We start from the raw sequence: 26,234 nt of genomic DNA, 5'->3' as shown, positions 1-26,234 counted from the left end.
TTCCCAGGAGAGTGTTCCACTGTGTCTGGTGGTTCTTCCTGCTTATACCACAGATTACCCGTGCTCAACTAAACACGTATGTGCTGCTGTGCCCACAGCCATGAGTTGTGTTCCCCACTGGAACACATACATGGAAAGGCGCTCACAACGATAGCAGAGGTATGTAGGGAGTTGTAGTTGAGGGGGTATTGGGTACCATGTTGAGATCTAAGTGTGTGTGTCCTCAGAGATCCGCTTGACCTGTGAGTAACATTTAGGCCTGTGGATTATGTAACCAACATTCTTGACAGGAGGATGACTAATTATCTAGAGTGGTTGACTGTTTCTTCCTTCTAGTTTTGCCCTTGTTAATTAAAGCGGCGAGAGGGGTATGGTACATGGTAGACTAGAGTGACATGGTCACATGGTAGCCTAGTCACGTGGTAGACTAGAGTCACGTGGTAGACTAGAGTCACGTGGTAGACTAGAGTCACGTGGTAGACTAGAGTCATAGAGTCACATGGTGGACTAGAGTCACGTGGTGGACTAGAGTCACGTGGTGGACTAGAGTCACGTGGTGGACTAGAGTCACGTGGTGGACTAGAGTCACGTGGTGGACTAGAGTGACATAGTCACGTGGTGGACTAGAGTGACGTGGTGGACTAGAGTCACGTGGTGGACTAGAGTCACGTGGTGGACTAGAGTCATAGAGTCACGTGGTGGACTAGAGTCACGTGGTGGACTAGAGTCACGTGGTGGACTAGAGTCACGTGGTGGACTAGAGTCACGTGGTGGACTAGAGTCATAGAGTCACGTGGTGGACTAGAGTCACGTGGTGGACTAGAGTGACATAGTCACGTGGTGGACTAGAGTCACGTGGTAGACTAGAGTCATAGAGTCACGTGGTAGACTAGAGTCACGTGGTGGACTAGAGTCATAGAGTCACGTGGTAGACTAGAGTCACGTGGTAGACTAGAGTCACGTGGTAGACTATGTCACAGAGCACGTGGTAGACTAGAGTCACGTGGTGGACTAGAGTGACATAGTCACGTGGTAGACTAGAGTCACGTGGTAGACTATGTCACAGAGCACGTGGTGGACTAGAGTTACGTGGTAGACTAGAGTCACGTGGTGGACTAGAGTGACATAGTCACGTGGTAGACTAGAGTCACGTGGTAGACTAGAGTCATAGTCACGTGGTAGACTAGAGTCACGTGGTGGACTAGAGTCACGTGGTGGACTAGAGTCACGTGGTCACGTGGTAGACTAGAGTCACGTGGTAGACTAGAGTCATAGAGTCACGTGGTAGACTAGAGTCATAGAGTCACGTGGTAGACTAGAGTCATAGAGTCACGTGGTAGACTAGAGTCATAGAGTCACGTGGTAGACTAGAGTCATAGAGTCACGTGGTGGACTAGAGTCACGTGGTGGACTAGAGTCACGTGTTGGACTAGAGTTACGTGGGATTTCTAGAAGAACATCTTAAACAAAAGTGGAGACTGTGTCAGTGTCATGTCAGACAAGTATAGAATAGGACCTCAAGGGGCCCATAAAGACTACAGTATGTTTACCATAGGACCTCAAGGGCCCCATAAAGACTACAGTATGTTTACCATAGGTCCTCAAGGGGCCCATATAGACTACAGTATGTTTACCATAGGACCTCAAGGGGCCCGTATAGACTACAGTATGTTTACCATAGGACCTCAAGGTGCCTGTATAGATTACAGTATGTTTACCATAGGACCTCAAGGGGCCCATATAGATTACAGTATGTTTACCATAGGACCTCAAGGTGCCTGTATAGACTACAATATGTTAGTGTGTTTCTATAAGAAGGACTAGAGATGGATTGCAGAAAAATGTGGGATGATCACCGCTGCTAGATATTTCCCAGACGGGTTGGAAGCCCTGTCCGCCGTCACAGAGTAGAGAAAAAAGGATGTTTGAATAAGCAACAAAATCCCACAGCTTTTCACGAGCATCAGTGTCAGTTCAATGAAAAGTGAACTCCCAAATGTGAGGTGTGTTACCCTGTACAGTGTAGGTCAGAGAGCGGGAGAGAGCAGGCTCAGTGTCATTATTCATGATCAGCTGCTGAACGAATACACATTGTGGAACTACCATTAGCAACTGATTTGGGATCAGCTCTCCCTAGCCAAGTCCTAACGTTAACCATTATGAAAACGAACAACTACACAGGCCCTGGACCATGAACAAAACAAACACTGTCATGCCTAATCAAACCTATCCCAATTTTCCCAGCTGTTCTTCTCAGTGGTCTGTCTGTCTTATCAGCTCTGAACAAGCTCAAGTGAATAGATATTGTCATTCCCTTTTAAGTGATGAGTGCTAGTGGTACACCATATGTTTGATAGCAGGAGAGCTGCTGTACTGACGTTGTCTCCAAACAGCAGATGCCTTCAGATGGGATATGCCAGTCCTTTTCTCTCCACTGCACTTTATGTAACATCTACTCTAAACGTTAATGAAAATTCCAATAAAAGCAAATAAAAAATGTCTTGTGTTTTCACCCGGCTGAGGTAGACAAGATATGTAATTACAGCTTGGTATTTGCTCAGCAACACTGGTAAGAGAAAAAAGACAATTTAGATTGATGTATCCCCTAAAATGAAGTATGATTTTTTTTTATTTTTATATATCACCTAGTTGCAAGTAAACAAAGGCTGAAACGGATGTTTATTGTTGGAGCAGTCATTAAAAAAAATTATAACTGAAGTGCCTTTTAGGGCATGTCAATTTTGACAGGGCTTTTTCCCCTATGGAACATAAAATCTGTGCAGTACTATACACGAATTCAACTGCACAGGGCATTGGCCGTACACTGCGACATGGACTATGAGGATCGGACGTAGAGACGTAAGGGACATTATTAATAAGCAAATCCCTATAAAGCATCAGCTTTATTAGAAAGCCACGGTGGCGTCTGGCTAAGTGACAGTGACGGCAGCACAGAGAACAGGGAAAGGAACTGAAAGAATAGGGGAGTTGATCCCGGAAGCACCAGAGGCATCCGACGCATCCGCGCCCCGGGTCCCCACCATATGGGGACTTCATGGTCCTCTCTGCCTTGGTTCATTTATGTCAGCTCTTTGAACATCAGCAGGGACCACCAGGACCTTAGAGGGGGGGATACAGTACTGACTTCGGGTTCCCAAAGTGTCACCGCCATATGCGGACTTCGCGCCCCTGTAGGTGCCCCTATGCCTGGTTCATTGGTGTCTGCTCCATGAGCATCAGCTGGGACCACGAGCACCCTAAACTCAGACCTCTGGGGGAATGTGATGAATGCAGAGGGGCAGGACACAGTACTGTAGCTCAGTGTGCCATGTTAAAACCCTGCAGTCAACTACAAATCACAACCTGTCACTAATCCCCTACTCCTCCCGCTCCCTCTCCCCTCTCCCTCCCTCCATCCACTAGGACTACAGAGTGAACATCTTCCTCCGTCAAAAGTGGAACGACCCCAGGTTAGCGTACACAGAGTACCCTGACGGTTCTCTGGACCTGGACCCCTCTATGTTGGACTCTATCTGGAAACCTGACTTGTTCTTCGCCAACGAGAAAGGGGCCCATTTCCACGAAGTCACCACAGACAACAAGCTGTTAAGAATATTCAAGAACGGCAACGTCCTCTATTCTATACGGTGAGTGTGTACAGTATGGATCCCACTAACACCCTTTTCACATTATAATACCTAACTTAACCAAACTGGGCTGGCTCGGATAATTCCATCAACTATGGTGGATTCATTACCAGGCTAGCTCAGTACAGCTTGGTTTGGCTCAGCTCAGTTCGGCTCAGTAGTGTGAAAAACCCTCGAGGTGTGGGACTAAGCATCATCAAATGACCATCTTACATTGATACATCAATCACATAATCAGACTGTATGTCACGTCCTGACCCTAGTAAGATGTCATTTTCTATAGTAGAGTAGGTCAGGGCGTGACAGAGGGTGTTTTGTGTTTTTCTATGTTTTCTATTTCTATGTTTAGTTCTCGTTTTTCTATTTCTATGTTGGGGTTGTTTGGGGTTGATCTCCAATTGGAGGCAGCTGGTCCTCGTTGCCTCTGATTGGAGATCATATTTAAGTTGGGGTTTTTCTTCTTGGGTTTTTGTGGGTAGTTGTTTTCCGTTTTGTATGTGTTACCTGACGGAACTGTTGGTGGTCGTTTTGTTGTTTTTGTTACGTGTTTCATTAATAATGTAAATATGAGCACTCTACACGCTGCGCCTTGGTCCCCTTTAGACGACCCGCGTTACACTATAGGCCCTTCGAATGGCCCATATAACTCACACCGAATCTTATCCAAACTCGAAACATTCAATCCACTACACTCTTTAGAGAAAAAGGTGCTATCTAGAATCTAAAAGGGTTCGTCGGCTGTCCCCATAGGAGAAACATTTAAATTTTTGGGGGGGGGTTCCAGGTAAAACCCTGTTGGTTCCAGGTAGAACCCTATTCGGTTCTATGTAGAACTCTTTCCCCATAGGGTTCTACATGGAACCCAAAAGAGTGCTATCTGGAATTAAAAAGGGTTCTCCTATGAGGACAGTTGAAGAACTCTTTTGGAACCCTTTTTTCAAAGAGTGTACTGACAAAAATGCTCAGCCACACCGTCAATCAAGCTGGGACACTTCTCATCTTCTGTCATTGAACAGAAAGCCAAAATGGGGGGTGTCACAATGTTGTGTAAATCTCAAGGCGGAGCGGTGAATTGTTGAAAGCCTTGAGTGGACGGCATCAGTCGGGTTGAGTTATGGAGTTGTGTAGTGGCGGGGCCGTAGAAAGCTGTGATGGAAGGCTGAGAGGATATGACATGACGGAGCGGAGGAATCCCATCGACCATGGAGTCCGTCCGCAGCCTGGGGTGGAGGACGTAATTAAAACATGTCCAATTTGCAACCGTCAGCCTTCTCCGTTTTGTCTCTATCCTTTTGCTCATTCTTTCATTCCCTCTCCTCCAACTGAATGTCTCTCTCTCTCTCCATCCTCCTCATCTCTCTGCCTTCTCTTTCTCTCCTCTCTCTTCTTTCACACTTTATTTTTCCTCTCTCTCTCCTCTCTCTCTTTCTCTCTCTACTCACCAGCGATTTATAGCACTACTGGTTCAACACTCAGCCAAGTTCACTTGACACTTGACAGGATTTGTCCAGGCATGATACCTGTGAATGTACACTTAGATAAAAAGGGTTCCCAAACGGTTCTTCGGCTGCCCCCATAGGAAAGCCTTTTTGGTTCCAGGTAGAACTATTATGGGTTCCATGTTGAACCCTCTGTGTAACGGGTTCTACATGTGACTCGAAAGGGTTCTACTTGGAACCAAAATGGTTCTACCTGGAACCAAAAGGGTTCTTCTATGGGGACAGCTGAATAACCCTTTTAGATATCACCTTTTTTTCCTAAGAGTGTCGGTTAGGCTGTACAAAGTTGAATTACTGTTTAATGGATGCCCCGCCTCACTTTTCACCACAACCCAATTTTTAAAAAAAGACTACTAATCAGATGTGTTATTTTTTGGCCAATATATGTGGCTCTCCGTTTATAATGCACTGTCTGCTCTCCCTTGAGGCTTTCCCAAGAGACCAAACCGCCTCAGATCACGCGCTCAGATCATGTTCGAGCCTCGGATTGGACAGTGAAACACACATGCTGGCGACGTGCAGGTGTTTAATTTCTCTCTCATGCCGTCATGGCTGAAGCCAGCGCAAATTCCTACTATTTATGTGTCCAGGTTAAACGTGGGATGTCCCTCATTATAAACAAACAGTCAGTTAAATTCATGGTTATTGCATCAGAGATCGGGGCATTCATCAGCAAAGACGCAGTACAAGCTGATAGTATTTTGGACAACCAAATTGAAGTCAAAATGATGAAATCGAAGTGTGTCAGCTGTATGGTGATTTGCGATTCATATTTTACATTTTACCGGTACTACCAGTAGTAGTAGGTCAACCGATAACACCACAACGGAATGCGTTTGAAGTGATGATGCGCCGTCGAGAACAGCTAGCATGTTGAGCAAAGTACGTCGCCAGTGGCACGCACACACTTCGTGCAGATCAGCATGTGGGGGCTATTTCCCTTGCAGCCAGACGAGACAATCGAAGGAGGATGCGGTGAGAAGTTACTGGGCTCGAATTTAGTCACGTTTGATCTATATAGATTGATGCTTCTAATTGTGCATGTTATAAACAACATATATTTTTTGATGATGATAGAAGGTTATACTGCTACATTCATTTGGCAGACCTAACTTGATTGACCCTCTTTCTACAAGGCCTAGTCTATGAGAGGCCTAATCATATTTGTATGAATATTTTTGTTAACGCCTCGGCTATAGAGATGCATTCAGTTAATGAACTCATTATTATGCATCAACATTTTAATTTGATTACAATTATTTACTGTTAATCATTTTTTTATTTGTTAGGCTATACAATTAAGCAGATTAATGCACTGATATTTTTTTATTATTAGATTTTTTTTTTTGCTCGCTCGCCTCACTTTTCTGGGGGGAAAATCCATTAAACTGTAAATCAATTTTGTCTGGCCTTAGCAGAAAATCTGCTACTGTCACGTCCTGACCAGTAAAAGGGGGTATTTGTTATTGTAGTTTGGTCAGGACGTGGCAGGTGTGTGTTTGTTTAGTGTGTTTCGGGGTTTTTGGTTTACGTTCTATGTTAGCTATTTCTATGTGGGTTTTCTAGTTTGTCTATTTCTATGTTAGTTTTGGGAACGACCTCCAATTAGAAGCAGCTGGTTGTCGTTGCTTCTAATTGGAGGCCATATTTAAGTGGGTTTATTTTCTCTTGTGTTTGGTTGTTCCATGTCTAGTCAGAGTACCTTACAGGACTGTTTTTCATCGTGCTTTTGTTCAGTGTTCATTTCTTTAATAAATCAAGAAGATGTTTCACATACCCGCTGCAGTTTGGTCCGATCATTACGACGCATATGACAGCTACCACCTAATGTGATGGGTACCTATATAAAGGAATTCAAAACACATTCATAACCCATACTTAACACATTCATAAGGCATGTGATAATGGTGATGAATATGCAAAGTAGTTATGAATGCCTAATGTATAGCCCCTTTCAAGTCAAATGATACCTATGCCTTATAGTTGTGATGTATACTCAAATGTTTTTATTTTCTATTGTCTATCTGTTTTTCAGATTGACATTAACCCTTTCCTGTCCGATGGACCTGAAGAACTTCCCCATGGACGTACAGACGTGTATCATGCAGCTAGAGAGCTGTGAGTACAGCACTATAGTATTACTGTAGTAGTACTGCAGTATTTAGTATATTATCAACCCATTATAGCCCTGTGACTGAAGTATCCGTCGTGGATATTTGGAATAAAATAACAAAAGCCTGTTGCGTAAGATGTTCAGATTGAATTTTTCATCTGACGGGCATTTGGGAGCTTTTTATAGTTCCAAAAATAATGAGGTCATTGGTAAAATAATATGATAAGATTTGTGGTGAAGAGAGCGTGGGCATGGGTTTACCTGGGTAGGATAATAATGCCTTGTCATGCTAGCGTGGGTGGTATGTCCTCTTGTGACCACACAGATGCACGAATGTAGGCTCTCGCTTACACACACACACACACACACACACACACACATTCTCTCTCACACACACACACACACACACACACACTGCTGACCTAATACTCTAGGGTCTTTTCCTGCCTGGACTGTCTATGGCCTTGTGGAATGGACTCATTCAGGCCAGTAGACCAGTAGTTATTGGCTACGAAGGCTACGAAGGCTGTTAGTGGAGGGTTATTAACATATATTTAGATATGCAAAAGTCTGCACTTCTAATAAGGGAGGACATGTATAAGCATATCAAATGCCAACTGAATATGTGCATATAAGGATCATAATTATTGGAACAGATTGTTCTTGAGTAAAACATCAATATCTAGCTGCGTATATAGATATTAAAATTCATATACACTTCTTTCGCATAGTATTACTACATAATCTTAACCATATTGTTGACCCGTAGCACTTGTCCATTTCCTGAATCCATTTAAGTGAATTTCAAGTCCCAATCACTCCATCCATCAAAACGAGCCGCTTCAGTTTGTGAGTGGGGTTCCTACACAGCAGAAATCAATCCCTGTGGACCATCAATCGCTATGCGTTCCCTATCTCTCTACAGCACATTCCCCTATTAGTTTTTACCACACGGAGTAAAGGAAGTGCTCCGTTACCTTGTTAAAGATGTGTGGACTTGAGGAGACACAGCACTGGACGTGTCCGCTGTCCACTAAAAGTTGTAGCAAATTGTCAAATACTTACATTTGCACAGGGGCCCGAGTGTGTCGCAAAATAATTCATGCCGATTGCTGCTGTGTCGCAGCTGCAGAGGCTTTTAGCCGGGGCATCTCTGTCTCTGTGTCAGAGAGTTTGTAGTACTGCCCTCCCCTCGCTCTCTCGCTCTCTCTAGTCAAAACATGACTGTGATAACGCCAGTCACGAGATAACACTTTACTCCCACAGAGCTAGGAGCAGTGGACACACTGTACCCTCTAAACTAAAGCCTGCTCTGCTCAGCCAGCCGCTGAACGGCTTGGATCAGATAGGCCAAGCACGTTAACCCGCAGAAGATAATGTAGAAACACTCCAATCAGCATGAATTGGAGTCAGTGACTTGAGGAATATATTGAAGAAATACAGAGGGAGCACATATGATATAATATGAATAATGTGTGAACAATCTGTATGATGTGCTATAACTTGGTCTGAACTTGAATTGACTCTGAATTGACTCTATTTTTAATAAGCTAGGTACTGTGTTGTGGAAAGCGTATAATTTGACTTGGGTATAGGCAGAGGTTAGCATACATGGCCAGATGCGGGAGACATAGTGGAAGACACTGCAGTGAGTGGGAAGTGAATCAATGTCCGGTAGCGAGTAGGAAGCCCTCCTTTATGTCTCCCTTCATTACCTACAAATTAGATATGTTCAGAGGGGCAGCAGAGGGTGGATTAATTTATATTAATAGTAATGACCATGCTAAATGACCCCCCCCCCCCCCCCCCAGTCTCCTCTAACTCTCCCGTCTCCTCCCCGTCCTCCCTCTCTTCCTCCCCTCACCCTTTCCTCCCCCCTCTACACCTCTCTAACATGTGGAAAGAAGTACAAAATGGACACAGAAGACGCTATAATTACATGGAGCACCATCATTAATTGTTTTATACATTTTTACTCACCCTGTCCTTTCCTGTGCAGTTGCGGCCCGGGGGGATAGTTACCATGGCGCTGTACTGTTTAATGCTTGGGGAGATAATTTGTCTTCATTCGTACGGCCTCGCATCATTTCATTATTTTATGTACCACAGTTGGTGAGGCCCTTCTGGCTGGCTTTAGCCATTTAATTGTGAGTTCAAAGTGGAAAGGGAATGATGTTGATGGGTCGATGCCCGGTGTCTGGAATGGAGGGAAATGGATAGGCATGGGTTATTTATGAAATCTTATCAATACTAATGAATGGTTATGATGGTCGGTCTGTTGGGATACTGTAGAGTCATTTAGAATGTATGCATGGCCAGTATTTAGCCTAATGATGTCATCATTTATTGGATTTGCATAGCGCTTTTCCAGATGCTCCAAGTGCTTTACATAGGGGGAAAGTCGCCTCATCCACCACCTGAGACGTAAACTGGCATTAGAAAATCAGCCATTAGTCCTAACCAATAGGAATGTAGGAGCAGAGGAAGTTCTGAGTCATGTTGTGACTACAGTACATTGACTCATACTGCGGAGGCTGCTTTGACTAATTTCATCTCCCAATATTAACCGAAATGTCTGCACTGCCTAGTCCCCTGGGCTGGTGAACTGCATCATGGGATACTTCGGGTTAAAGATAAATAGCCTACATGCAGGGTTGAGATATATTCAAGATGCTTCTATATCCAGCTGCAGATATTTCATATAATTTCTCTTGATTATTTAACTCTTGTCGGTATCTTTCAGTGTCCTTACGTTCGAATATATATATTTTCCTACTGGACACTAGATAGCTTTTTCATCTTGCACAATAGTGCATACCTGTTAGAATGCCTGTTCCCTATAGCTGGCTGATGGACACCATAGGAGATGTTAATGCTTCAAATGGAAAGAGGTCATTAGGATGACTAGTACTCAGTTAACTGGGACCTTATTCCGAGGAACAAACAAATGGATTCCTTTTTCCCCCATTTCAAGGTCCCAGTTTTACATGGATTTCCTGAGATATTAGCGTAAAGTCAACATGGCTTTAGAATCAGACCCGTTTTGTTCATCTGATTACATTAGAATACTTTCCATCCCTCCTCCGTTCACGTCAATCACTCCATTATCTGTAAGGCATCAGTCACATTCCATCCTGGGAAATCATTGCCTGAATTACCCTTTTTTTTTTAAATGGATAAACAATTATAATCGAAGGTTGTTGTGGATTGGCATACTAAATAGCGGATTAGCCTATGAAGTCTGAGTGTTTATTCCTTTAGCACAAAAGACAGTGCGACATTAACACCATTGATTCCTGGTTGATCTATTGAAATGAACAACTTATCCTTGATGCAGTGTAATCTATAGCGTTGATATTTCATGTATTTTACAGCATATAACACAAAGGGTATCTATGATATTTGGATCTTCCCATAAATCTGGAATGTATAAATCATCAATTGAATATGTATTTATAAAGGCTTTTTTTACATCAGCTGTTGACACAGTGCTTTTACTGTACAGTAACCCGGGCCTAGGGTATATTATCTGATTGCATGTCCCGCCTCTCTTCTTTTCCAGTTGGCTACACAATGAACGACCTGATCTTTGAGTGGCAGGAGAATGGACCAGTCCAGGTAGCTGATGGGTTGACCCTCCCACAGTTCATAATGAAGGATGAGACGGATCTGAGATACTGCACCAAGCACTATAACACAGGTAAGATACAATGGGAGTGTTTGAGGTCGAGTCCATTGCAGTCGGACTGTGCAGAAACACTCAAAATAATCTTCCATCCCAAATGAAGCTACTATTATGTGATGAGGTTTAGTGAATATGCACAGAGCTTTCCTCAGGCTGTTCCACACAGTTAGAGTTGAAAGACGGGACCTTTATTGTGAAATCGAATTATGTTTTCGTATGGCATCATCAACACCAGCGCTACGAATAATGGTGGGACAAGCGTCTTCGCGCTTCTGCTTTGGAAATCTGTGACTCATTCGAAGAAAACAGAATGCACAAACAAGATAATGGGTTGATGGTGACGTGTTAATCTTAGTGGCATATAACTTGACTACATCATTGAAAGAATTAACAATTTATGAATTTACATTTAAGAATGTACATTTACATCTACATTTGAAAACTAGAAAATTCATATTGCTCATCTAAGTGGCTTTGAGCCGAAACTGTCAGGCCTTTTTTACTCAATTCAAGATCGTTTCAATATTCACAGACTGCATATGCTATATGGCTCACAACATACTCGACATCAGCAGAGTTCCATTACCATTTCTTACAACCAGCAATGTCAGAGAACACGGTTCCAATTCGGGAATTCAACCTTGGTCTTCTTTCACATAACAGAAAAATAACTGCAGGTCTCTACTCCACATCTCCAGCTAACTCCACCACTATCCAATATTATACGTTTGGCCTTATTATAATTTTTTTACTATTAGCATTTGGAGAGCAATGTCACGAAACAGGATTCTAACTCAAAAATCTAACTTTTTCTTCCTTCTCATAACAACACAATCGCTGCAGGCTTTCACAGCAAACTGCAGTGCTAGATTAATCCTAGGCCTAAGTGAGGATTTATTCAGCTTCTTTGGTTGTGTTTAGACAGGCAGCCCAATTCTGATATTTTTTCCACTAATTGGTCTTTTGACCAATCAAATCAGATGTTCTCACGTCAGATCTTTTTTAGAACTGATCTGATTGGTCAAAATACCAATTAGTGGGGAAAAGATCAGAACTGGGCTGCCTGTCTAACGCAACTATAGACTTGTTTACAGCCAGCCAGGCAGCCAGTGAAGTGCCCAGTGAAGTGTGAGGCTCCAGTCTACCACAGCACTAGCTAGAGTGAGGGTGTGTCCGAAATGGCACGCATATTCCCTATATAGTGCACTACTTTTGACCAGGCCCTATTTCAGATGCAGCCTAAGTGTGGCATTATTCAGCCAGTGAAGTAAAGTGCACAGTGAAGTAGGAGGCGTTGCAGGCTGAATAATGTAGTTTCTTCTACCTGCATCTTTCATGAGCCTGTCATGTCCTTATTGCCAACGCTAAGTCAGCCTTAGCACGCCCGCTTCCTCACTCCTGGCTAATCAGGATTATGTTGTGCTTCAATTAACGAGAGGGAGAAAAAGAAACGAAGATGTATTTTTAGATGACTGACAGAGCAGCAGAGAGAATGGAAGAGGCTTGGATGGATGGGTGGGTGGATGGAGGGAGGCAGGGAGAGAGGAGGGGTGATAGAGAAGGGGGGTGGTAGAGAAGGGGGGGTGATAGAGAAGGGGGGACAGAGAAAAGGGGGGAAAGAGAGGGGGGGTACAGAGAGAGAGGGGGGGGTACAGAGAGAGAGGGGGGGGGTACAGAGAGAGAGGGGGGGGTACAGAGAGAGAGGGGGGGTGCAGAGAAAGAGAGAGGGGTGCAGAAAGAGAGGGGGGTGCAGAGAGAGAGGGGGGGTGCAGAGAGAGGGTGGGTGTAGAGGGAGAGGGGGGTACAGAGAGAGAGGGGGGGACAGATGTAGGAGAAGGAATACTCCTTATCATCTGATAATTGAAAAAGCTTGTTTTTTTTCCTCCTTTCGCTACGTTAATTATATATAACAAGCTCCTTAGTGCATGTCTAGGCTTCCATGGTTGTCACGTCAACAGTGTTTAGAGTGAGGCTGAAACAGTCCCCTATCAATAAGAGGTGTTTTGGCTGCTGACTACTTGAAAAGAGATTCAGTTTTAATACCAGTGTATACATTTTGGTAATACAGTAGCTATGGAATTGTTATTCCACTTGCTTTCCACTCCATGGTAATAGTTTAATGTGCAGCCTTGGTGAACTAGTATACCACCAAACAGTCGCTAAACTAAAGCCCTCCTGAGAACTGTCAGGACCTAATGTTAAGTTCTTAAAAAAGCTTAATCATTTAGTTTTGTTATATGCACGAAAAAGCCAAAGTGTAGGCTTATTCTATGAATGGAGAGGGCCAGAACATGCCTCTACCCAGGCTGCTATTTTTAGAAGCTGTCAGCTCTCTGTCCTGTTTCACATAAGGAGAAGAGAGGGGGGGAGAGAATTCAGGCAGGAAAATAGGAGAGCACTCTGTGCTGGAGGAGACAGTAGGAGGACAGGAGGAGGCATGTAGCACTCCAGAATTTCTCTGTGTTTGTTTTCAAGACATGGTCTGGAGGAATAAACAGTGGGACAGTTGTGTGTACCTAATAGGTCGAGAGCAAGTCAAGGATCACCAACATTCACTCACTTGCCAGGCGCGCACAGTGAGTTACTGAGAGAGAGAGAGAGACGGGTAAAGAGAGAGAGAGACGGGTAGAGAGAGAGAGAGAGAGAGACGGGTAGAGAGAGAGAGAGAGAGAGACGGGTAGAGAGAGAGAGAGAGAGAGACGGGTAGAGAGAGAGAGAGACGGGTAGAGAGAGAGAGAGACGGGTAGAGAGAGAGAGAGACGGGTAGAGAGAGAGAGAGACGGGTAGAGAGAGAGAGAGAGAGAGACGGGTAGAGAGAGAGAGACGGGTAGAGAGAGAGAGAGACGGGTAGAGAGAGAGAGAGACGGGTAGAGAGAGAGAGAGAGAGACGGGTAGAGAGAGAGAGAGAGAGAGAGACGGGTAGAGAGAGAGAGAGAGAGAGAGAGACGGGTAGAGAGAGAGAGACGGGTAGAGAGAGAGAGACGGGTAGAGAGAGAGAGAGACGGGTAGAGAGAGAGAGAGACGGGTAGACAGAGAGAGAGAGAGAGACGGGTAGAGAGAGAGAGAGAGACGGGTAGAGAGAGAGAGAGAGACGGGTAGAGAGAGAGAGATAGACGGGTAGAGAGAGAGAGATAGACGGGTAGAGAGAGAGAGATAGACGGGTAGAGAGAGAGAGATAGACGGGTAGAGAGAGAGAGAGACGGGTAGAGAGAGAGAGATAGACGGGTAGAGAGAGAGAGAGAGAGAGACACGGGTAGAGAGAGAGAGAGAGAGAGAGAGAGACACGGGTAGAGAGAGAGAGAGAGAGAGAGACACGGGTAGAGAGAGAGAGAGAGACGGGTAGAGAGAGAGAGAGAGAGACGGGTAGAGAGAGAGAGAGATAGACGGGTAGAGAGAGAGAGAGACGGGTAGAGAGAGAGAGAGAGACGGGTAGAGAGAGAGAGAGAGAGAGACGGGTAGAGAGAGAGAGAGAGAGAGAGACGGGTAGAGAGAGAGATAGACGGGTAGAGATGGGTAGAGAGAGAGGGGGGGTAGAGATGGGTAGAGAGAGAGGCAGAGGTAGAGAGAGAGGCAGAGGTAGAGAGAGAGGCAGAGGTAGAGAGAGAGGCAGAGGTAGAGAGAGAGGTAGAGAGAGAGGCAGAGGTAGAGAGAGAGGCAGAGGTAGAGAGAGAGGCAGAGGTAGAGAGAGAGGCAGAGGTAGAGGTAGAGAGGTAGAGAGAGATAGTTATTTCACTGGAGTCCATGTTAACTGGAAACCATACATCCTGAGGCTAAATTTATTGTAGCTGGGGATTTTAACAAAGCTAATTTGAGAACAAGGCTACCTAAATTCTACCAACACATTGACTGTAGCACCTGCGCTGGCAATACACTTGACCACTGCTACTCTATCTTCCGCAATCCATACAAGGCCCTCCCCTGCCCTCCCTTCGGCAAATCCGACCACGACTCCATCTTGCTCCTACCGTCCTGTAGGCAGAAACTCAAACAGGATGTTCATATGACTAGAACCATTCAACGCTGGTCTGACCATGCTTCAAGATTGTTTTGATCACGCGGACTGGGAAATGTTCCGGGAAACCTCAGAGAATAACATTGATTTATACACTGACTCGGTGAGTGAGTTTATAAGGAAGTGCATTGGAGATGTTGTACCCACTGTGCCTATTAAAACCTACCCTAACCATAAATCGTGGATAGAACTGAAAGCTCGAACCTCCGCATTCAACCATGGAAAGATGTTGGAGAATATGGCCGAATATAAACATTGTAGTTATTCCCTCTGCAAGGCAATCAAACAAGTGAAATGTCGGTATAGGAACAAAGTGGAGTCGCAATTCAACGGCTCAGACACGAGACGTATGTGGCAGGGTCTACAGGCAATTACAGACTACAAAAAGAAAACCAGCCACATCACGGACACCGACGTCTTGCTTCCAGACAAACTAAACACCTTCTTTGCCTGCTTTGAGGATAATACAGTGCCACCAATGCTACCAAGGACTGCGGGCCCCCCCCTCCTTCTCCGTGGCCGACGTGAGTAAGGCATTTAAACGTGTTAACCCTCGCAAGGCTGTTCACCCATGACTGCATGGCCATACACGCCTCCAACTCAATCATCAAGTTTGCAGATAACACAACAGTAGTGGGCTTGTTACCAACAACTACGAGACAGCCTACAGGGAGGAGGTGAGGGCACTCAGAGTGTGGTGTCAGGAAAACAACCTCTCACTCAACATCAACAAAACAAAAGAGATGAGCACCCCCCTGTCCACATCGACGGGACCGCAGTGGAGAAAGTGGAAAACTTCAAGTTCCTCGGCGTACACATCATGGACAAACTGAAATGGTCCACCCACATAGACAGTGTGGTGAAGAAGGCGCAACAGTGCCTCTTCAACCTCAGGAGACTGAAGACATTTGACTTGTCACCTAAAACCTTCACAAACTTTTACAGATGCACAATTGAGAGCATCCTGTCAGGCTGTATCACCGCCTAGTACGGCAACTGCACCGCCATCAACCGCAAGGCTCTCCAGAGGGTGGTGTGGTCTGCACAACACATCACCGGGGGCAAACTACCTGCCCTCCAGGACACCTACAGCACCCGATGTCACAGGAAGGCCAAAAAGATAATCAAGGGCAACAACCACCCGAGTCACTGCCTGTTCACCCCGCTACCATCCAGAAGGCAAGGTCAGTACAGGTGCATCAATGCTGGGACCGAGAGACTAAAAAACAACTATCTCAAGGCCATCAGACTGTTAAACAGCCATCACTAACACAGAGAGGCTGCTGCCTGCATACAGACTTGAAATCCTTTGCCACTTGAAAAAATGGATCACTAGTCACTTTAAATAATGCCACTTTAATAATGTTTACATATCTTACATTACTCATCTCATATGCTGTTCTTTATAACATCTATTGCATCTTGCCTATGCCGCTCGGCCATTTCTTATCCATATATTCATATGTACATATTCTTATTCCATCCCTTTACATTTGTGTGAATAAGGTAGTTGTTGTGTAATTGTTAGATTACTTGTTCGATATTACTGCACTGTCGGAACTGGAAGCACAAGCTTTTCGCTACACTCGCATTAACATCTGCTAACGATGTGTATGTGACAAATAAAATTTGATTTGATTTGAGTCTTCTTGGGTATGACGTTACAAGCTTGGCACCCCTGTATTTGGGGAGTTTCTCCCATTCTTCTCTGCAGATCCTCTAAAGCTATTTTCAGGTCTCTCCAGAGATGGTAGATCGGGTTCAAGTCCGGCATCTGACTGGGCCACTCAAGGACATTCAGAGACTTGTCCCGAAGCCACACCTGCGTTATCTTGGCTGTGTGCTTAGGGTTGTTGTCTTGTTGGAAGGTTGAACCTTCACCCCAGTCTGAGGTCCTGAGCGCTCTGGAACAGGTTTTCAGCAAGGATCTTTCTGTACTTTGCTCCGTTCATCTTTGCCTCAATGCTGACTAGTCTTCCAGTTCCTGCTGCTGAAAAACATCCCCACAGCATGATGCTGCCCCCACCATGCTTCACTTTAGGGATGGTGCCAGGTTTCCTCCAGACGCGACGCTTAGCATTCAGGCTAATGGGTTCAATCTTGGTTTCATCAAACCAGAGAATATTTGTTTCTCATTGTCTGAAAGTCTTTAGGTGCCTTTTGGCAAACTGCAAGCGGGCTGTCAGGTGCCTTTTACTGATGAGTGGCTTCCGTCTGGCCACTCTACCATAAAGGCCTGATTGGTGGAGTGCTGCAGAGATGGTTGTCCTTCTGGAAGGTTCTCCCATCCCCACAGAGGAACTCTAGAGCTCTGTCAGAGTGACCGTCGGGTTCTTGGTCACCTCCCTGACCAAGGCCCTTCTCCCCTGTTTGCTCAGTTTGACCGGGCAGCCAGCTCGAGGAAGAGTCTTGGTGGTTCCAAACTTCTTCCATTTAAGAATGATGGAGGTCACTTTGTTCTTGGGGACCTTCAATGCGGCAAACATTTTTTGGTACCCTTCCCCAGATCTGTGCCTCGACACAATCTTGTCTTGGAGCTCTAGGGACAATTCCTTCGACCTCATGGCTTGGTTTTTGCACTGACATGTACTGTCAACTGTGGGACCTTTATATAGGCAGGTGTGTGCCTTTCCAAATCATGTCCAATCAATTGAATTTACCACAGGTGGACTCCAATCAAGTTGTAGAAACATCTCAAGGATGATAATGGAAACAGGATGCGCCTGAAATCAATTTCAAGTCTCATAGCAAAGGGTCTGAATACTTATGTAAGTAAGATATTTCTGTTTTTTATTTGTAATAAATTTGGGGGAAAATCAAAAATTATTTTTGCTTTGGTATTGTGTGTAGATTGCTGCAGAAATAGTTTTATTCAATCAATTTTAGAATAAGGCTGTAACGTAACAAAACGTGAAAAAAGTCAAGGGGTCTGAATACTTTCCGAAGGCACTGTTGTTACTAAGAGAGAGAAAGGGAGAGCGATACCAGGTCAGAACAGTCCCAGCCTTATTGACTGTATTTCATTGACAGGAGGTCCCAGGTAGGTCGTGCTGAGGTCCCATGGGGCAACCAACCGTCTGTCAAACACATTCCTGTGGGTGCCCCTCCACAACCCTCTTCAGTATGGTTGAATCAGGGCTTGAAAAACACCTATTGATTGGACCAGTTGATGGCAATGCACAGATTACTGCATAACTGATTTAAGGAAAATACCACATACCAGACCACTGATGTTCTGGTTGGGTTTAGAATGGAGGAAATGTGTTGTTTAGGAGAAGGACTATGTTAAATATAATTGTCTGAGTGTCAGATCAAACTAAATGCACTTAGATCTGTCTGGTACAGTAACAGTAGCGACCTTGGCAAAAACATACACCACCTACCGTTGCAAACCATTGAAAAATGTTTTGCAATGGCTTGCCCAAGTGAACACAACCCAGATGTCATTCTCCAGAGGCTTTCTTTCCCCCTTACCCATTGATGTCTAAAGTGCCCCTGGTGAGATCAAACCCAGGCTGGATTTTACCAATCTCCCTCAGCGAGAGATATAATGCTTCAATATTAAATTCTGTGGGGCCAGGCTTCACAAAAGGGTTGGACACACTCCCATAGGGTGCCATGGCCCATAGCCAGTCTGCATTGCTGTGGAACTCTATTTCTAAGATTTGAATGTTTCAGTCCATCGAGCTCCAGCTGAGCTGGGTGCCATTCCAACTGATAGACCGTTCCTCCATCTTCTTTGAGCACCTGGTCTACATATTTAGTGATTCAGCTACCTGGTGTCAGATCCTATGGTTAGTCTCCTTTCCTTGTCAAGTTCCTAGTGAAAGAGGATTTCATCCACAAGGGATTAACCATCTTCCTGGTTAAATAATGGTTAGATAGGTGGAGTTAAATCTCTCTCTCTCTCTTTCTTACACGTCGACATATAATACTTTAAGCTAATCTGACTTCTCGCGATATAATGCTTTCTGTCACATCATACATCCTGTCCTCCTCTGAAACAGTCAGCCAGCTGTCCCGTTGCTGCAGGATTATTTTGCTGTGACAATCCTGGTCAAATTAAGAGCCAACATCTGGAGTAGCATGGGCCCTGAGCTCCCTATGAACCCTGGGTAAAACTCACTGAAGTGGCCAATAAGAAAGTAAAGAGACAGATATAAAGCAGGTATTTTGAAGAACCTGCAGTTTTTTGGGGGGGATTGTGATAGTCTGAGGTTGTTCATCTAGTTGAATGTACTGATTTTATAAGTGGCTCTGAATAAATGTATAGGTTAGATATGAGGGTGTTTTATCTTATTTTCCTCTATGGTTGCAAACGCAGCATACAAAAAGGATTAAACATACTGTAATTCAATCTCTTCTTTAATGGTATAATGGAGGTTGTGTGTCATCCTGTGATGACGAATCATGACAACCAATGTCACAAATCCCTCAACGTTTGTTTTTGTTTTGGATTTATTCATATTAGGTTTGTTTTGCTTGTTGTCTCTGCTATGGGAGTGGAGTGCTTGTATCCTGCCATCCCTCCCCCGGCGTCTGTTAATGTTGTAAATTATATCCCGGGTAGAATCATCTCTCTGTCTCATAATCTTTTTAAAAGGATATCTGGCAAGTAAATAGACGTAACGGATGGTAGTGGGGTGATATCCTAGGTCTCTGCTGAGGCCCTGGAATGCAGTCAGTGATTTCCTACTGTTCTAAAAGGTTTTAATTCTAGATCCATGATTACTAGAACTGATATTCCCATTCATGTTGATGTTCTGTGATGGGTGATAATTCTGTTTCTATGGAGCTCAACTCACTTTGTCGGTTTAACACTATCTCCTGCAGATGGTTGATAATCGGCAGTGGAAACGTGTCAGTCTAGTCAACAGAGACAAAACATTTTATTTTTACCAAGCGAGGGGAGGGGGTGCCGAGGTAGTGCTGCAGAAGCCGTATGTGGTGGTTGTGTTTTGATGCCAAGCCATGTTTGTTTGGTTACACTGCGAATGGCTGTAAACAGTTATGGGCAGTATACACTGAGTGTACAAAGTATTAGGAACACCTGATCTTTCCTTGACAGACTGACCAGGTGAATCCAGGTGAAAACTATGATCCCTTATTTGATGTCACTTGTTAAATCCACTTCAATCAGTGTAGATGAAGGGGAGGAGACGGGTTGAGACATGGATTGTGTTTGCTTCTTTTTTATTTAACCTTTATTTGGACAGGGAAGACATTGACACCTAGGTCTCTTTTCCAAATGTGCCCTGTATGAGATATATACAGTACCAGTCAAAAGTGTAGACACACCTACTCATACTATTTTCTACATTGTAGGGGAAAAAAAGATCCAATTGGTCGACTCCTGTGGATGTTTTGTTATCTATTGCCAGCAAAATGTCCAGGTATTATTTTTCTGTAAACGGCCTAAAAGAAAAGCTTTGACTATAATTTCTCTGATTATTCAGCAAGTTTCCCTTGCATCTAGCCCAATATAATTGTGAATAGGCTTAGAAGTTATTTCAAAGAGAGAGCCCACTTAAATAAAATGGTGATTAAATGCATCATTTATGGATTTTTTTCCAAAATGAGGCCAGTGAATTAATTTGTTGTGGCAGAGAGGAGGAAGTAGAACTCTTCAGGGATTTGACAGTTTTCCAGAATTTTGACAGGTTCCCATTACAATCTGAAAAGGCAGTTACACAATAATCAATTTCTGATTTTTATGTGTACCATTCAGAGGATGAATGGGCAAGAAAATAGATTTAAGTGCCTTTGAACCTGGTATGGTAGTAGGTGCCAGGCGCACAGGTTTGAGTGTGTGAAGAACAGCAACGCTGCTGGGTTTTTCACACACAACAATTTCCCGTGTGTATCAAGAATGGTCCACCACCCAAAGGACATCCAGGCAACTTGACACAACTGTGGGGCGCATTGGAGTCACCACGGGCCTGCATCCTTGTGGAACGCTTTTGACACCTTGTAGAGTCCATGCCCCGACAAATTGAGGCTGTTCTGAGGGCAAAAGGGAGTACAGGGTGGGTGCGCACCTCAATAGTAGGAAGGTGTTCCTAATGTTTTATACACTCAGTGTATTTGTTTCTTTACACAGAATATGTACAGTTAAGTTTACTGTACATAATTCAACTCCACAGCTGTTTCTGAAGTCGTGGTGCTCAACTTACATCCACAGACATGAAAGTCATTGAATATCAAAGTCCAATCCTCCAATAGGGTCTCTCCAAACATACCCTAGTCTCAGTCTGTCATTCTGTGACCCTCAATGAGGTCGAGGCTTTTCTTTCTGCTTGATTGAGATCCATACTGTGCGTGTGCGCGTGTGTGTGCACTCTTTCTGCTTTATTGCCATCGACTTAGTGTCCAGGCGGTGTGCAGCATTTTATCCCACAGGAGATCAATAATTCACTGGTTCACTCTGGAGAGATGGACACTCTGTCAATCAGCTCAGAGGAGATGGCACGGCTGGGTCACACACACAGACGCGCATGGACGGAGGCACACTCACACAGGCACATACACACGATAGGGTCGAGCGCACTTCAGGCAGCGTTCGAGCGCTCACACACACACACACACACACACACTGATTTGATTTGGCCCATTGATCTCTGATGGCCTTGTCTGCCATTCCCATGGCCTCATTTACTGTAATAGTACAGTTACTGAAAGAGCTTCTGAAGTGCTGTGGATCTGATTGATGGAAAGATTAGACACAGTCATGCATTATCCTTAATGAGAGATGATGGAGATGAATAACATTGGCTATATGTCATTTTACTCTCTGTGAAGTTAACTTCCATATTAGCTTCACTCGCCTAGTTAAACTGACTTGCCTAGTTAAATAAAGGTTAAATATATAAAAATTCACTCAGTTAACCTATTGCAAACATGCGTTCTCAGAGCACCAGAATGCAGACTTGCTGTACAGTATACAGCCCATCTTTATACTCTTCTTCAACACCTCTGCGTCAATGCTCTTCTGTTTGCCTGAACCACTCTCCCAGGCCAACCAGAGAGACGTTGTTTCTCGACAGCTTCCATTTAAACTCCAAGGCCAACTTCCTCCATTCTTTCCAGTCATAAAGGATGCTGACTGAAGCAACAGCGGAGCTCTGTCTGGCTCTGGTGAATGCCAGTGTGACATGTGTTTATGAAAAGGGAGACAGAGCGGAGAAAATGTACTCTACTGATGGGTTCAATGGTCCGTGCTTATAGACCACTCTCCATAGGCTAGCATAGCATACCAGTCAGCCTTGTCAATCAAACTGACTGGCCACAGGGTCTCCACGCTGGTGTCACAGGGGCATTGACCCACGCAATTCGAGGGTAGGCATCAAAACCGGCCAAGCCAAGCCAATCAGGATGCAGAATCAGCAGCACTTCCTGTTTATTATTTGGTTTCTTCCTGTGTGTCCTGTTTATGTGTGTGTGTGCAGGCAGTGAGGCTACTTATGCTTGGTGACTACAGTACAGCATGTGAGTGTTATCGTCTATGGCAGGGATTCTTAAACTTTTTCTGCCTGGGACCCAAATGAGATATTCTGTGTTTTCCTGGGACCCAAGCTTAAGAAAATATGCAACTATACGTAAATATCGGTACATTTCATTGCAATTATGCCAAAAAAAAAAAGCAATATAGACAAAAACAAATAACAATGAAATACCCATAAATCTTTTCATGTTCATTTTTCCCCATTAAAAACACTCTTACGTACCTGTCTAGGTTGGAACTGTTGCTGTTAAAATACAATAAATAATTTAATTCTGAACTGGAATAAACGGATTGATCACATTACACAGATGTCTAACAGAACACACACACACACACACACACACAGGCTTTTTGATTGTGCAAACCTCAGTAACAGTACAGATAAATACAATTATCAGGCCTACTGTAAATCTTACTGTATAAATGATAGTTGATAGAAAGTCTAGGTTGGAACTGTTGCTGTTTAAAATACATATTGTTTTATTCTGAACTGGAATAAACTGATTGATCACATCACACAGATGTAGACCAGAAAACACCTACATACACACAGTCCTAATGAGGCGTGTGTGTGGCTGGTTGAAGTTTTCAACAAGCAGGTCTATTCTGGGTTCAGTTTTTCACAGTGCAACACTGAGGTCATGCTCAGCATTGACACTGTTTCTGTACTTGAGAACCCTGACTTGCATAGGTATGTGGTGCCAAACTGGATCAGAACATCTACTGCTTTGTCAGGCAGGAGACCGCTTCCTGCTGCAGATGAACAACCCAGAACTGTGTGAGTGTTTGCCCCAAAAAGCATCTTGCTTCAATCAGTTTATTCAAGTTCAAAATAAAAATGATTACTTGCAACAGTTCCAACCTAGACTTGTTTTCAACAATAATTTCTACAGTAAAATGTACAGTAGGCCTGAATTGTTCATCTTCATCTGTACTGTTTCTTAGGGTTGCACTATCAGTAGCTAGTTAGCTTGCTTTGGCTAACGTTAGCTATTAGCTGTGTAACGTTACAAGGCCAGGGGATTGTTTGAAAGATAAACTCACATCTACTACTATGAGAGATAGTACTCCCTTATTCTGCTTATCATCACCTGTTATAAAATGACAACAATGTCTTGTTAGTTGACTTACTTTTCAACTTTCGAAGCACAGTATCCTGAAGCATTCTGCCCTGTTCTGAAAAAACTCCCTGGGTTTACCGTCATGCTGTAGATGTTTGGTCAGTACGTGTCGTTTTATTACTTTGTTCGTTTTGAGAGACTCATTACTAAGCACTTCCCCACACATAATACATTGTGGGCGCGCCTCGTTATTCCTCAAAGTTTGTATGAAAGAGACAAAAAGTCATCACTGTATTTCCGTTTCATGACTGAGCTCAGTCAGAACTTGTGGCTAGCATGAGTCCATTTCATGACAGCGGTGAGTGATGGCGTGTGGGAATAACAAGTCAGTGGCTTGAACCACTGCGCTGCAGTGTGTGGGTCGCGGAATGATCTTCAAGAAAACTGCCGAAAAAGATCCGGTGAACCGCGAAGCACAAGGGCATCTCCCTCTACCTCTCCCACTCCTACTCGCGCAGCTGCCAAACTGAGCAGAGACCGCTGCTAAGCAGAGAGCGCACTGAACTGAGAGCGCAGTTGCACTTGGCCAAATCAAATCCAGTAATTAATGAAATATTTATACATTATTTGGGTCGCGACCTATACTTTAAGAAACGTTGGTCTATGGGGCTTACATGCTAGCCTCCCAGCTGCCTGACTGCCTGCACCCCTTGGCTTGTTGTGATTGCAAACATACATATACAGACACACACTTACTATACACAGGGATGCTGGTCCATGTTGTGTCAGGTTGGCCTGATGTCCTTTGGGTGGTGGACCATTCTTTATACACACAGGGAAACTGTTGAGCGTGAAAAACCCATCACTGTTGCAGTTCTTGACACAAACCGGTGTGCCTGGCACCTACTACCATACCCCGTTCAAAGGCACTTGCATCTTTTGTCTTGCCCATTCACCTTCTGACTGACACACATAAACAATCCATGTCTCAGTTGTCTCAAGGCTTAAAAATCCTTCTTTAACCCGTCTCCTCCCCTTCATCTACACTGATTGAAGTGGATTTAACAAGTGACATCAATAAGGGATCATATATTTCACCTGGATTCACCTGGTCAGTCTGTCTTGGAAAGAGCAGGTGTTCTTAATGTTTGGTATAGTCAGTGGGGACCAACAATTGATTCCCATTCAAACCTCTATTTCCCAAACCCTAAACCTCACCCCTAACCCTAATTTTAAACCTAACCCTAAAATAGCATTTTTTTACAAGTGAGGACCGGCAAAATGTCCCCACTTCTCTGACTTTTTGTTGGTTTACTATTCTTTTGAGTGCTTTTGGTACTCACAGTAATAGTAAAATGTGTACATGCGCACGCACACACATACACACACCCACACATCAGTACACTGAGGCAGTACACTGTCTACCCTTGACACTTACATGCGACTTCTGCTATCAGAATGTGAAGATCGCATTGAATAGATGCGTCTAGATGCACAAAATTGTCTTTGTCGTCTGATTGTGTTCAGATCTGACTGACCACTTCAGAAGGTGGTCAGGGCTGCATTGTGTACAGATTTCTCCTCAGTCTGGACGCAATCTGGCTACCGAAAGTGCATACAGTGGGCGACATCATCAGCACTCCTCCCACAAGTCTCCAGAAAACGTGTGTTTTGGGACCGAGAGACACCTTTTCATTATAACGTTGGAGGAAATGCTATCCAGCTAGCTAAACATATTTTTTGTTTGGCTAGAGTTATGCTAACCCGTTTGCAATCCCTTTAGTGTTGCTTGCTAGCTAGACACAGAGGTTAGCTGGTTAGTTTGCTACAGTAGTTAGCTACTGCCGTCTGTTGTTGTTGTTGTGTTATTATCATATTTAGCCTATTCCACCATTTGTAGAATGCATACCTGCATTTGAATATAGTGCAGGAAAAGGGAATCCGGACACATGTGGATACGGTAGACACATTTCAAAGTAGGTGAAGATGCACGACGTGTTTGGAATTCCATGATCAGAATACTAAAGCTGCATGAACTGTCAAGTCTAGACTCGGCCTGACACACACACACACATCTCTACTGCATGCCTCCTCTCCCTCAGAGACCTAGACCAGAAAGAGAAGGAATGGTGGAGCAGAAAGAGTCAGAGAAGAGGATGAAAGGAAAGGAAGACATTTGATATTATCACAACCCAGCAGAGAGTGAGTGAGAGCAGAAGGAGTCGTTTGTGGGTGTTTTGTTGTAGGGCGGTGTCATGTGGTGTAGAGGTTATAGCAGTGACTCATGGGACTAGAGAAGTGCATTAAGGGCCACGTGGCGTTTGGCCCTGAAAACCCAGCTGGCCATGGAATTCATTCAGAATTATTGCAGTATATTCCTCAAGCGACTACAGAGTCCTAGTGTGAGAAATGAATAACGGTATCTATACGGTACAGATATCAGTGAGGCAGGCCGTGTCCCAAAAGACCTTATTCCCTATGTGGTGCACAACATCTGACCAGAGCTTGGGTCAAAAGTAGTGCACTATGTAATGGATAGGGTGCCATTTGGGACACAGTCATAGTTATGGACAATTACATTTTATGTAATAAAATAACCTGGGAAATTTTCTCACTCGTCCGATTCAAAGGGTCAACCATCCCTGAAATGAGCCGAAATCCAGAGACAAAAAATGTGAGGTTTCTTTCTGTCCATCCGGTCCATGTACAATGAAGT

General features: G+C 44.2%; 1 protein-coding gene across 1 annotated transcript in view; it reads left to right on the top strand.

Annotated features, from left to right (window-relative positions):
- Positions 1–26,234, top strand: part of LOC106602381 (glycine receptor subunit alpha-3) — a 103,771-nt gene that overhangs the window by 57,002 nt on the left and 20,535 nt on the right. Inside the window, exons 4-6 of the mRNA XM_014194980.3 lie at positions 3,424–3,647; positions 7,182–7,264; positions 10,822–10,959. Of these exons, the coding sequence (XP_014050455.1) occupies positions 3,424–3,647; positions 7,182–7,264; positions 10,822–10,959 (445 nt within the window). The remainder of the gene's footprint in view (positions 1–3,423; positions 3,648–7,181; positions 7,265–10,821; positions 10,960–26,234) is intronic.

The sequence above is a fragment of the Salmo salar genome, chromosome 04 (assembly GCF_965601325.2).
Source record: "Salmo salar chromosome 04, fSalSal1, whole genome shotgun sequence".
NCBI lineage: Eukaryota > Metazoa > Chordata > Actinopteri > Salmoniformes > Salmonidae > Salmo > Salmo salar.
This window is presented reverse-complemented; position numbering and strand designations above follow the sequence as displayed.